This window comes from Furipterus horrens, unplaced genomic scaffold (genome assembly GCF_987537825.1).
Source record: "Furipterus horrens unplaced genomic scaffold, mFurHor1.1.pri manual_scaffold_10, whole genome shotgun sequence".
Classification (NCBI taxonomy): Eukaryota; Metazoa; Chordata; class Mammalia; order Chiroptera; family Furipteridae; genus Furipterus; species Furipterus horrens.
The window spans coordinates 99,841,944-99,855,805 of record NW_028327180.1 but is presented as its reverse complement, the minus strand read 5'-3'; the positions used below and the strand labels follow the sequence as shown (position 1 = coordinate 99,855,805).

Below are 13,862 nucleotides of genomic sequence, written 5' to 3'. Positions count from 1 at the left end.
TCAGCTCCTGCCGTGAAAGCCTGTGGCCTTTGACCTTGCACTTGGTCCTGTGGTAAAGCTACACATGTACCTGTTCTCATAACGTCCCTTACTATGTCGCAGGTGTCTCGAAGGTGGGGACCAAGTTTACTGCCGCTGTAAATGACGGCCATGGTTTCAGAGAGCCTACAGAATGGAAGCGCCCACGACCCTCATCAGAGACACTCAGCTGAGCAACACATGTCCCAGCGCACCCTAGAGCATGTCTCCTCACCACCCCCCGGCCTTGCTGAAAGTTCCGCTGAGGGCCAGGAATGGCACATCTGGTGTAACTGCTGCCACCTCCCCCTCCGGAACGTCCCTACAACAGACACCGCTCAAGGATCACCCCTCCACCCCGCCTCAGATTCCTGAACTCTCTATTTCCAGGAATGCCCACCAGACCCACTTCCTGCATTATTCATCCTGCGCCAGGCCCAACGACACCGCGCCACGGTTATGCTGAGGTTCCGAGGCAGCACGTGTGGGACATGCTGTCAACACCGCACGGAGCAAACTGTCCCAGAGACTTCTGACCAGCTGGGTTCCGATCCAGGTTTCCGGACGTCTCCTCTGGTGAGAGGCGGAGGAGAGTACGGTCATGGCTCACGCTGCTGCTGCTCTGCCCGCGCTTTCTAGGGGCTGAGAGACGCCTGCCGCCGGCCTTCCGAATCGCCACAACCTCTACTGCCTGTCGTGTGATTAACGTGAGAGCCCCCGTGCTGGGAGCTTCTCAGAAGTGGCGCGCTTAGGTTTTCCATGGCTGCTGCTTCTTCCTCTTTGTATGTGGGGCAGAACACACATCACGCCACCTACCAACAGTGACACCTAGTCCGGCTCAGAAACCTTCCGCGACCTGGGAAGGAAAACCTGTACCCACTAAGCAGTCGGCTCTGCCTCCTGTCTCTTAAGGGTTTGGTGACCGGGGACGTGTTGTATCAACGGGATCATACAGTCTGTGGCCTTTGGAACTGGCTTCCTTCACTGAGCAGGCCGTAGAGTGTATCAGTACGTCATTTCTCTACTGCTGAATAATATTCCCAGGTGTGCATATACTGTGGCTTCCATTCTTCAGCTGCTGGACACGTGGGTGGTCGCCACCTTTCGGCTGTGGTGCATCGTGCTAAGATTCTGTGTGGGCATGTATGTCGTGTCTCTTGAATAGTTTCTAAGAAAAGACATTTCTGGGCCACATGGTGCCTACTAGCAGGTTCTCTTCCAACGCAGCTGCTCCATTTGACACCCCTCCCAGCAGTGTGGGAGGCTTCCAGTCTCTCCCTCGTGTCAGCACTTGTTAATGTCGGTCTGTTTTTTTTTTTTACTATTATTTATTTGTTTTTAGAGAGGGGAAAGGAGAAAGAGAGGGAGAGAAACATCACTGTGTGGTGCCTCTCACACGTGTCCCAACTGGGGACCTGACGTGCAACCTAGTCATGTGCCCTGACTGGGAATTGAACCAGCGACCCTTGGCTCATAGGCTGACGCTCAATCCACTGAGCCACAGCAGCCAGGGTTATTGTCTGTCTTTTAAATTATAGTCACTGCTGGGTGGAAGTGGTATCTCCCTGTGGTCACAGTCGCATTTCCTTAATGGCTGATGACGCTGAGCATCTTTTCATGTGCTTCTTGGCATATTTACTTTAATAGTGCTACCAGAAAGAGCAGGTGCATTCATCCACCAACTTCCCGAACTTCACCTGCACTGACAGGGAGCCTACCTAACCCCAAGCAAGGCTGTCACCCTCCCCTGTGACCTCGCCACACGCTTGGGAACACATGTGAAGCCAGGCCTCACCACCACCTCAGGACTCCAGCTACACCTGTCTTTGGAGCGCCCCTCTCCCGTTTACTCAGTTGTCCTCCTTCCTCAGCCTGGCACAGAGGCCACACCGCTCTGCAGCTGCCTGGTAGCTCACCGGAGCCCCTCTTTCTCGGCATGTGGTGAAGCCCCTGGCCGCTGCTCCTGCTGTGGCTGAGGGCATGAGACCAGGGACGCCTGCCTTCTCCCCATCTTGAGTCGATACAACACACCATATCCTCCAAGAGGAAAAAGGCCAATAATTGTGAAAATTTGGTTTAACAAGATAATTTGTTCTTCACACGCTTCAAAATTCAAAGAGTTAAGCCCTGGCTGGTATGGCTCAGCTGGGTGCAGCAGAAGGTCTGGGTTTGGTTTCTGGTCAAGGCATGTGCCTAGGTCTCAGGTTCGGTCCCCAGTTCAGGCATGTGCGAGAGACAACCAATTGATGTTTCTCTCCCTCTCTCTCCCCCACCTTTCCCCTCTCTTTAAAATCAGTAAGCATGCCCTCAGGTGAGAGTACAACAAATAAATAAATACATTCAAAGAGTTAAGAGAATGGGCAAGTTCAATAAAGTGCAATGGAAAACAGGCAACGAGGCAGCAGGTTACACCTGGGATGTGCCGTTATGCAATCAGGAGCATTAAATGTTAAACTGACTGGTCCTGATTTGACAACTTAGCTTTTACCCCTGTAGTTTTGTAAAAACTAATTATAGTACATCATTTCCACATTTAGTTTCTTCAAACCTGAGAGAAGGAACGCCTTCCTGGTAACAACCCCTGGCTGCGTGTGAAGGAAACACAAAGTACATTTACCCGCGTTGAGTCAGTTTCAGACTGTACGCTAGCCCGCCATTTAACACCATCTTTTATCTGCAAAGCCGCAACGGGCAGGATTATCCCGACTGCCTGAAAATAAAGTACGTCAGAAAGAGCACCTCTTTTTGACATACAGACAATTAAACCGGCAATAATAGGCCACACAGCTGGCACGCTGCCTGGATCGAATGAACTAGCCATTAACCGGCTGGGTGGCCTCAGCAGCCACTGACTCTGAGCCCGTCCCCTCATCTGTAAAGTGGAAATCACAGCGGGTGCCTCCGAGGGCTACGATGACGAGTACAGGAGTCAATATCTGTAAGGTGCCCATAGCAGGTAAAATAAATTCCCTATTGATTTCTCTTTTTGTGGAATGGATTTTAATCACTTTAAAGTGAGTCAGACTTGCAACTAAAAGATCAGTGGTTTTGGTCAACAATAACTGCTTTGGCCCAACTTAGCTCTCCCATCCACTCTGGTAGGAATTCCTTTATTTTATCTAGACCTTAGGAATATATTTGTAGTATTTTTGTGAATTCACAAAACTTCTTTTAAAATATTTCAATTTTTTTCCTGCTCTTATTTTCAAGACTGTTAAGTTGAATTTTGAGTATCAATAAGGCAAAACTAATAAATATATTTTTAAATTGCATAACCTATAAACATTCTATCAGTAACAAAGGAAAATCTATGTTTTTCTATGTTCCCTGGGGGTGAGGGGATGAAAATCTTCTGTTCTGGCCCAAACAATTCAATAAGTAACTTGAAATAATGGAACAGCAGACTCATCGGGAACAAAATAAGAGCCCACATGTACGTGGTGGTGAGCTGCAAAGATCTCAAAGCAAATCGTCAACTCCCCAAAGAAAGTCACCTGCTATTCCTTGAGAAATAAGTGAGAACAAGCTTGATTTTTCTACGCTTTAAAGATATTAAAACAGGTCCTAAGTTTCTTTTAAATATATTTTGCCCAAACATTTCCCCCCAACCATGTGTTTTTCCTTTTCAACTTTTCAATATTTTCTAAGTTTTCAAAAATAAATGTTGTTGGATTTAGGGACAAAACTGGAAGTTTTGCACAAATTTCAGTTTCCTGTTTTAAATGAGTCCAGTTCCTTGAGTTGAACCGTGTCCATGTGATAAAGATTTATGTGTGTAACTACAGGCACACACGCTGACAATCTGAATCACAGGAATTATTATTCATACAACTTATTTATTAAACACAGTGGATTAAAATATTTTTCCTGCCAAATCCTAACTACAGACCTCTGGTTTTTGGCTTTTTGCTGTTTGTTCATTGCTCTCAACAAGGCGAAGTGGTTATGCTTCTGGGCTTCTTGCACCGCTGCGGCTGTTAGGATCCGCTGTTCACGTATACGGAACACACGCACTTGAGAGCCGGTGGTAAGGAACTGCTTTTTCATGGAAAAAAAGGGTATCAAATCCCTCACAAGGTCCCTCCGTTCTCACATTTAAGTAACTGTGTGACACTAAACGTAGGTCTCCTGCCGCCGCGGTAAGGGGCTTTGCAGGGCCGGGTCTGGAACGGCTCAGGTCTCGGGACCGGACCTCTCTGCGACCACCCAGCCCTGCCGCTGCAGTCTGAGTGCAGCTGTAGACAGCACACGGACAAATAGCCACGCTCCAGGCACCACGCTTTATATGCAAACAGGTGCTGGCCCGCTCCCTGCTCAAGCGTGTGCACCCCTGCAGTTAAGGCGCAACTCATAAAAGGGGACGCTTCCGCCGAACGCATCTGCAGGACTTCAAACTGTGTGCCCGTTCTTGTGGCCTTCAAGTGGCTGAGGGCATTCAGCGTAAAACTGACTACAATTTGGTATTTCTCTTGAATCATTAATATTTTTTCCTCTCACTTCCAATTATAGTTGAAAAAAAGCAATGATACATTTTCTGAATTTTCTCTATAAAACAGAATAGGCATTACTCTTAAAGGACCTTTTATTTTCAAGAGGAAATGATCAGAAAATGACTTTTTTTGAAGCACATGTATCTGGAAGGTTTATAGAAAATTAAAATCTTCCATTATTTCTTAACTTTTAGGTAATTAGAATGACTTATAAATTTTGGATATTTACATTATTTTTCATAAAGTCTGAGCCACTTCCCTTAAAAATCTTGTGGAATATCTTTGTTCATATGGATAAAACAGAAAATAAAGGGGGCATTTCTATTGCTTTGCAAATACTAAGTAATTTACAAGCATTTTATCAAACGACAGGTCATATTACATCAATAATTTGTGTTTCCTAAGAAGAAAACTATAGTATTTAATCAAAGAAGCCCCACCATTGGCTGGCATTTCTCCTTTTCATTTCTTGGTAACTTCTGATGGCAAAACTTTTAACACCTCCACAGGTGACCCCAGCATGGAAAACCCAGTAAGGTGACAGTAAAAGTCTGGCAGGAAGAGTCCTTCAAGCATGAGAGTAAGAGGCGCTATTAACAGACAGCATTAGAAGAATTAGACCTTTGAGAACGTCCAAGAATGGAACTACTGTATAAATGACAAAAGGAATCAAAACATAAAAACAAAACTTTATTAACTTGCAAATTCAATAACAAAAAGACAACCCAATAAAAAATGGGCAAAGGATTTAAACAGACATTTCTCTAAAGAAGATGTGCAATGGCCAGTAAGGACGTGAAAAGATGCTCAAGACCATCAGTCACTGGGGAACGTAAACCGAAGCCCAAACGAGGTATTACTTCACACTCACGGAGACAGCCGTCATGAAAGAGGCAGACGACAGCAAGGGACGACAAGGACGTAGAGGACTCGGGCCCTCACACTGTCGTGGGAATGTACAGCGGTGTGCTCATTTTGAAAAAGTCGGGCAGTTCCTCAAAAGGTTAAATTTAGTTACCGCATGAGCCAGCAAAATCTGTACAGGAATGTTGATAGCAGCATTCTGTTTAATGGCTAAAGGGGCAAACAACCCAACTTTCCATCAACTGATAAACAGGTAAACCCAATGTGGTGTATCTATACAACGGAGTATTCCCCGCCCATAAGCAGAAGGAACTGATACATGCCACAGCAGGAGCGAACCCTGGAAACCATTATACTAAGTGGAAGAAGCCAGTCGGAAAAGATCACATATTGTATGATTCCATTTGGTTGTCCAGCATAACCAAGTCTAGAGACAAAAGGGGTTTTCTTTCGGGGATGATGAAAATAGTTTAAAGTTGATTTCGGTGGTAATTTAAGTCTTGTAACTATAACAAAAATCACTGACCTGTACGCCTTAAACAGGTGAATTGTATGTTAATTATCTCAAGAAAGCTGTTGATTAACAACAGCCTCATTGTGTGGGATACTGAAAACATCATTACTGCTCAAACCCCTATTAGCTGGGTATTTTGTTACTTTTGGGTAAAAAAATGTCTTAAGTTATTCACACATCACTGGTGCGCTGATGCAGAAAGCTGGGTACCTAAAGGTAACGACCCAGGGCTAGAAACCTGACAAGGTGCTGCCGCCGCCCGCAGCCCGGTCTTCCTCCAGGAGGCTGACCAGGGCAGACGCAAAGGAAGAGCCTAAGTGACGCTCTCCTCCAGCTCTGAGCAAACACCCACCCCCAAGTGAGAGGAGGCAAATGCTCAGCTTTGCCACCTCGATTAACGTTCACAATGTACAATGTGTTTGGCTGTTCTCCAAGCTGAATCTTCTCTACAAACTTCTAGGAATTAAGTAAATATTTTACTCAGGGCGTATTTTCATTACCTGTCTCCCAAGGTACAAAAGTATCAGAATTCAAGAGAAGTTTCATGCAAAAATCTGTTTAAAAGGAAATACGTTATGTGTTCTATAGCAACATTAGAAGTACTTTAATTCACATTAAAATAAAAACTTTTACAATTAAAGTTCTAGAAATGGTAATAATTCTTCAGCATTCCTTCCTTCTAGAGCAATATATGTGTATGTATATTATTTTAGGGGAGCACAGGAACGCAGCCCCCCATGACCACACACGATGCGGTCGCGTTCCCCACACCGGGGAGACCGCAGGGGTCAGCGCATCCGGAGGGCGATGGACAGGCCTCGCCCTGGGAAAACCGCCTTCGCGATCATGGTACCTCCCCTGCCAGGTAAGCATAGAACAATACTTTTAAATTGAAAAAAAAATTTAAACTATAGGATCTTGTGTGGGGAAAGGAAGTTTTTTCAGAGGCAACAGACTTAAGGAATGACAGTTTTGAAATGATTCATGATCTTTACATATGTACTATCCCTTCAGTTTTATCAAAGGGAATTTATAACCTGTTCCATAATAAAGTTATGGATACCAATAACAAGAGCCAGTAACTCAATAAAACCTCCGTGATAAATGAGAAAAATACAGTCTGCCTTAGGTCTGTCTTTCTTTTCTATGAATCATCCACCACTTCTATACAGGGAATTTAAATGGATATACAGTAGTATTTTAGTCTAAACTGTAATGAAAAAATTTAAAAATGAAGCAAATCAAAAGAAGTCAATATTAGGCCTCCAAAAGCAGCTCTTACTAGGACAGAATTTTATCATGGAGTTGATACAAATGAGTAGAGAATTAGTAACTATATGAGATACCAAATACAAGCAGGGCAACCTGAACCAAAAATAAAATACCACGGAAGTTATTTCCACTCCCTCTGAATAAAATACACACCCACACGAAACTTCACCACTGCAAGAGCTTCCGTGTTGGAACTGAAGTTTTAAGCCCATGGTCAGAACAACACGGTTGCTGTGGAAATAGCTGATTCAACACTATGAACTCATAGCCGAGTAAGGTGTGGAAGGGAAGTCTTATTTACAGTGGCAAGAACCATAAAACAAAAGGCAAACCAAATGCCGGTGAGTCAGAGCGCCATACATTTTCATGTGAGGGCCATACACTTCCCCCCATGCCTGACACAAATAGGGTGTTTCTTTTCCACTCAGTCCTGTAGTTTGGAACCCTATAATCATGTCGATCATCCCTCGAATGCCCAGGTATGTCCTGCATTAAACCGACGCTGCTTAGGACAGAGTTACTCTCGCTCAGGCCTCACCAGAACATGCCGGACCTCTGGCACCAACAGACCCAGGTCAGGGAGGGTGTGAACCTTCTCTGCATGCACCGGGGCTGTTGAACGCAGGGATACTGACTTACGGATCACACGGCACCGCTTCAGGCTCAGGCTTCGTCTATAGGTTTCAAGGCTAGGAGCACTCCAAGGACAAAATCTGTCAGAGAGCGTGAACGAGCACCCAGCTCCCCTTCACGCCGGCAGCCCGGCCTCTGACCACGGCGCTGCCACCGCGCCTCAGACTCGCTCCTCCACTTCTATGGGTCAGTGAGGAGCTTCCCAAGCAATGTGCAAATCCTCAAGCCCCCTAGAAATGGTGTGAATTATTTGAACTTAAGTGTATGCTCCTATGCCTGTCCTCTGCGTCCCTTTCCACCTTTGAGCTGGAGACAGACCCACTTTTCTTTAGTCACGCACACACTTCACCAATCTCTTCCTCTGGTTTTCTGAACCTTCTAAATTTGAACAAACATTCTGGAGACAGATATTTTACCCTTTGTAAACTAAAACATATGTGCGGGGCTATTAAAACAAATCGGCCTGCCCCCGCCCAGAGACAGTACGGGCGACCTGGCTCTGGAAACAGCAGCCCGGCCCCGGCAGCAGGCACAGCCGAGGGCGTGGCTGCCCCCGCGCCCGCACAGCAGGCCGATTCACACCGGCAGGACTGGAAACATTACGGCTGAGAGCAACCGCGGGAGCAGCGAGAGCCAGGAGCCGAGCGCCACGGACCCTGCCTTTCTGCCAGTGAGTCACAGGAAATGCTCCTGCCAGAGCCAGGAGGCTCGGCCCCATCTCCTTCAGTTAAGAATGTGGGTCAGAGCTCCCTGGGCTTGGTGCTTCGGGGAGAAGGGCTGTGCCCACGACGCAGGGGCAGGGGCCCAATTCCTAGGGAGCAGGGAGACTCTGACTAAGCCCCCGCTTTCAGCACACCAGTTAGCTCCCTCGTCCCAGGGGAACACAGTGGGGTGCGGGGCTAACAGACTGCAGTGCTGGGCTCGCTCCCCTTTGCAGTCAGATTTGGGCCACACTTCATGTATTCTTATCGGCACTCACGGGATGAAAGGCCCTGAAACCGCGGCTCACGTGGGTTTGCATACAGGGAGGGTCAGCTCACCCAGCTCCGTTGACACAGGGGACCCAGTGGCAATCTCACCAATCTTGGCCACTCCATCGTAGTAGGCTTTTCCCGCCAGGATCATGGCTAGACAGGGAAGGTGAGACACAAAATCATCACTTAGACAAGGAAAGGAGGAAGGGACACAGAGGTTTTCTTCCAAGCATCCCCCAGTCCCTTAGGCAGCAGGGAAGGATGGGCCGGGACAAGGATGGCGCTCAGAAGGCGGGCCTGTGCCTGACAGCTGGGCTGCCCAGAAGCAAGCACTGGGGTCCAGAGAAGGCCCTGCCCGCGCCTGATGCCAGGTCCAGAACAGACGTGCTCCTGGCCCAGAAGTTACGGCTTTTACTATATACGTATTCAAGCTTAGGAAATGTGATGTTCTTCTATAGCTATTGCAGTAGACCGGGGATAACCTTAAAGCATAACCCTAAAACAGAGCAATAATACGTAGCATTTATGTAGATGTGCCAAGTCATTCCCTAAATTGTTCTAGCTGCCAACATTAAGACATGGGTCAGGGATGTTACCGCCTGTTCCATGAAGGGGAGGGGAGTGGAGATACTCTGGGACATTCCCACGGTCAATGGCAAGTCAGAGGACGTGCACACAACTCCAGCTAAGGTACTCCACTCCCTCAGCTCTAAATCATGGTGATTTTTGACCCTTTGGCCTTAGAACTGAAAAAGAGATGACCCCACCTAAAAACAAGCTCATAGCCAGGAAACCGTCAAGTTAATATATGCAATATTTTAGTAAGAAGATTTTAAATTGCAAGGTGCTGATAAACTGAAAAGCAAATGTGTGGGAGAATAATATACAGGATTACACAATATTTAAACAAAATTCTTGGTTTGAATCCACATATCCAAGTGAAATTTTTCATTATCTGTTGACTTATGTTTAAACTATTTAACTTTCTTAGTGTAGTAAAATATCCTTGTTTTCATGATAAAGTTGAATTAACTTTAAAAATTATATGATTTATCCAAAATAAAGAATATTTTCAGCCTTGGTCGGTGTGGCTCAGTAGACTGAGTGCTGACCTGTGAACCAAAGGGTGGCTGGTTTGATTCTCAGTCAGGACACAGGCCTGGGTTGAGGGCCAGGTCCCGGGTGCGGACGTGTGAGAGGCAGCTGATTGATGTGTCTCTCTCTCTCTTTCTCCCTCCTTTTCCCTTCTCTCTAAAAATAAATATATAATATCTTTTTTATCTTTTAAAAGGAATAGTTTCATAATTTTGGTCCTCTCTGTGACACATTGAGAGATTTTCTACCATTTCTTATTTTAAGGAACGAAGCATATTAGTTCCATTTTATTTATTTAAACCTGGAGGGTAACACTGGTTAACGACATCATATAAACTGCAGTATGTAACTTCAAAATACGACATCTGTGTCTTCTACTGTGTGCTCGCCGCCCAGCCTAGTCCCCCCTCGGTCACCACGTATTTGAACCCCTTCACAGAGGCTCTCTGCTCTCCCCTACCCCTCGTCCCCTCTGGTAATGTTGGCCTCATTGATTTAATGAGTTAGGAAGTACTGCCACTTCGATTTTTTTGAAAGCTTGAAAAGGTATTAAATGTTCTTTGAATGACTGACGGGTAGAATTCACCAGGGAAGCCATCTGGTTCAGGACTTTCGTTTTTTAGGAGGTTCTTGCTTACTGATTCAATTTCCTTACCAGTGACCGGTCTACTTAGCTTTTCCAATTCTTCATGGTTCAGTCTAGGAAGGTTATATATTCCGAAGGCTTTGTCCATTTCTTCTAGGTTATCAAATTTGGTGGCATAGAGCCTTTCATGGTATTCTTGTATGATCCTTAGTATTGCTGTGGTGCCCATTGTAACTTCTGTTTCATTTTTGATTTTGAGTCTTTTTCTTTTTTCTAGTGAGATCATTTGCTTGAAGTATCTTCATCTTCCACCCGTTTGCTTTCAGCCTATGTTCTTTGGAGCTGAGATGAGTGTCCTGCAGCAACATGAGTTGGGTCTTATTTTTTTAATCCATCCCACTGCTCTGTACTTTTTGATTGGTATCCACTTTAGTTTTTGATTTCTGGTTGCTCTGTATCTTCACTGTTTCTTTTCCTTTGTGATTATCTGCTATTTAATTTGGTGGTTTCCTATGTTTTTTTCCCTTTATCCTTTTTTATGTGTCATGTTCAACTCCGGATTGTTGTTTTGTGGTTGTAAAATATCTCATACATACAATAGTCTTTTCCTTCTAATTGCCTCTTATCTTCATTCACCAGTACCCATTCAATCCTTTTCCTCCCTCCTTTTGATGATTTTATCACAAAATTTCCCTTTTTATGTGTACATACATTACCAAATTAGTTATTTTAATGTCCCCTTCCTCTTTATGTTATAATTTTTAAATAACCTATTCTGAAGTAGATTTACAGTTTTCTGCTTCTGTCTGTTAATCACCTTATTCAAAGCTTTACATACCCCCTGCCCCCCCAGCAGATGAGTTCCTTTCAATGTTTATTGTAATGCAGGTCTTGTGGTGGCAAATTCTCTCAGCTTTGGTTGGGAAAAACTTGATTTCTCCTTTATTATCTAAAGGATAGTTTTGCTGGGTATATTATCCTTGGCTGATGGTTCTGCTTTCAGTATTTTTTAAAAAGATTTTAAAAATTTATTTAGAGAGGGGAAAGGAGGAAAGAGAGGGAGAGAGCAACCGATATGTGAGAGATACATCAATTACCTGCCTCTTGCACAGCCCCAGTTGGGGGCCTGGCCTGCAACCCAGGCCTGTGCTCTGGACTAGGAATTGAACCAGCGGCTGGCCTTTTGGTTCGCAGGCCGGCACTGAGTCCACTGAGTGACACCAGCCAGGGCTGCTTTCAATATTTTGAGTATTTCCTTCCACTCTATCCTGCTTTGTAATGTAATGATCAGATGAGAAATCTAATCATAATCTAGCAAGGTTTACTTTTTTCCCTTTGCTGCCTTGAGAACTCTTTCTTTGTCATTAGTTTTGGACAGTTTGAGTAATTTTTATCTTGGAGAAGGTCTTTTTGTGTTGATAACTAGATGTTCTATTAGCTTCCTCTATTCTGAAGTACAGTTCTTTCCATGGGCTAGAGAAGTTCTCCCCAATTATTTCTCTGAGCAACTCTCTGTCCCCTTCTTCCCCTCTTCTCCTGATACACCTGTTATCCTTAGATTGTCCTTTCCCGTGTGGTCAGATGGTCCTCGGAGTTCTCAAACTTAGTTTTCTCCTCTCCTCCTGGGTCCTTTTCAGGCTTCCATCTCTGAGTTAGCTACTTCTCTCTTCCATCTGGTCTGCTCTATTTCCAATACCCTCTAATGTATTCCTCATTTCATTTATCGAGTTTCTCAGTTCCAGAATTTGCTTGGTTTTGTTTTGTTTTTTATAGTTTCAATGTCTTTGGTAAGTGCTTTTTATTCATTACTTTTATTCTTTAGTTCAGTAAACTACCTGAGTTTTCTTGTATATCCTTGAGTTTCTTCATAACTGCAATCTTGAATTCTCTGTAATTTAAATCATCGTCTTCCATGACTGATTTGGTTTCTGGAGACTTCGCCTTCTTTCTATGCTCCCAAGTTACCTTGGTTGTTTATGCTATTCGATGGATTGTTTCTCTGCCTGTGTATTTGAGGCAGTGCTCTTCTGTTTAGATACTGTTTTGCTCTCAATAATTCATTAGGTTGATGGGTACTTTCTTTTGTTTTCCAGTAGATGGTGCCGTATTTCAAGTTTTTGTTTTCTCTTCCGAGCACTATTCGCACCTCTGGGATCTCGGGTGTCCTGCCTGTGGCCAGCTCACTTTGGTTATGGGGCAGCACCTCAGTGGTAGGAGAATGGATTTGTGAACTCCGAAAGCTACCTTCTTTTTCTGCTGTTTGTGGTTTTACGGGGCTCTGCCAGGGTATGTAGGGGAGAGGAGGCAAGTCTGCGACCACACCATTCCCTGTGTTATTTAGAGCTTCCCGGCCACTTCTACCTGGTTTCGCTGTGATGGGGAAGAGTGAAGGGAGCTGCCTTTTCAGGGAGGAAAACTGCAGCTCAGCTCCTCCCCCACTACCACGCTGGCTGGAGCAGTGGTGGGTGCCCAGTTGTGCCCCTGACCTTCCTCTTGTCACACCTCCCACCGTGTCCACCTTCAGGTGTTCCAGTGCGTGGATCTTTCAGGTGTGCTGTGTGCTGAGCAGGGGATCCTTTGTTGAGTTACAGCTGTCTGACTTGTAAATTTAAGGGGAGGAACAATGGAGTCTTCTTACTCTACCACAAAGCTGACATCACCCCCGTGTTAGTGCAATTTTAGTGGCTGACTGGCTACTTCATCAATCTAACTTACACACTTCTACCAGATCATTTTTCCTTAAAATATGACTTCATTATGTAACAATTTTGTTAGAAAAACCTTCAAGGGCCTCCCACTGCTCAAAGAGTAAGCCCACACTCCACAGAGTTCATGATCGGTTTTTATGTAAGGGCCTTCACTGAATCACACCTCCCAGAAGTCCCATCCTGTGTAGTCCCCTGTACACAGATGAGTGGCTTGGTCATGAGACTTGCTTTGGTCAATGGCGTAGCAGCAAGTGTAACTCCCACAAAGGCTTGCACTCTTAAAACAGCCTGTTACGCCTGCAGGAGGGTGTGTGCCCAGCGCCAAGCCTAGCCCAGGTCACAAGTGACTGCAGCTGCAGGAGAGAGACGGAGGGGTCCGGAGAACTGCACTGCCTTTGCAGGACCGAGAGCAGTTACAAACTCCTGCTGTCCTAAGGGCAGCTTGCCATGTAGCAGTAGATCAATGACACTGTGTTGGAAGGCATTAATAATCGACCCTATTCCACCATGGGTATTAGTGCTCCCCAACAGTTTCTCACCAGGCCAGGGTGGACCCCAGGTCTCGGCTTGGATACTGTCTTTCCTGCCTGAGATACTCATATGCAGCCGTCTGCCTCCTAAAATCTAACAACTGCCAGGTAGCTGAGCTTCTACAAGGCCTCCCGCCTGCTCATCTCCCCGCCCCCACTGCTCAGACTCCAGAGATGC

The 13,862-nt window shown here is 45.4% G+C and overlaps 1 protein-coding gene and 1 non-coding gene across 2 annotated transcripts in view; both read right to left on the bottom strand.

Moving 5' to 3' along the window:
- BAIAP2L1 (BAR/IMD domain containing adaptor protein 2 like 1) overlaps positions 1–13,862 on the bottom strand; it is a 64,565-nt gene that overhangs the window by 32,181 nt on the left and 18,522 nt on the right. Inside the window, exon 3 of the mRNA XM_090288608.1 lies at positions 8,832–8,918. Within this exon, the coding sequence (XP_090144734.1) occupies positions 8,832–8,918 (87 nt within the window). The remainder of the gene's footprint in view (positions 1–8,831; positions 8,919–13,862) is intronic.
- LOC150001044 (U1 spliceosomal RNA) lies at positions 6,597–6,759 on the bottom strand. The gene has a single exon (XR_016513854.1). It is a non-coding gene; the product is annotated as a U1 spliceosomal RNA (small nuclear RNA).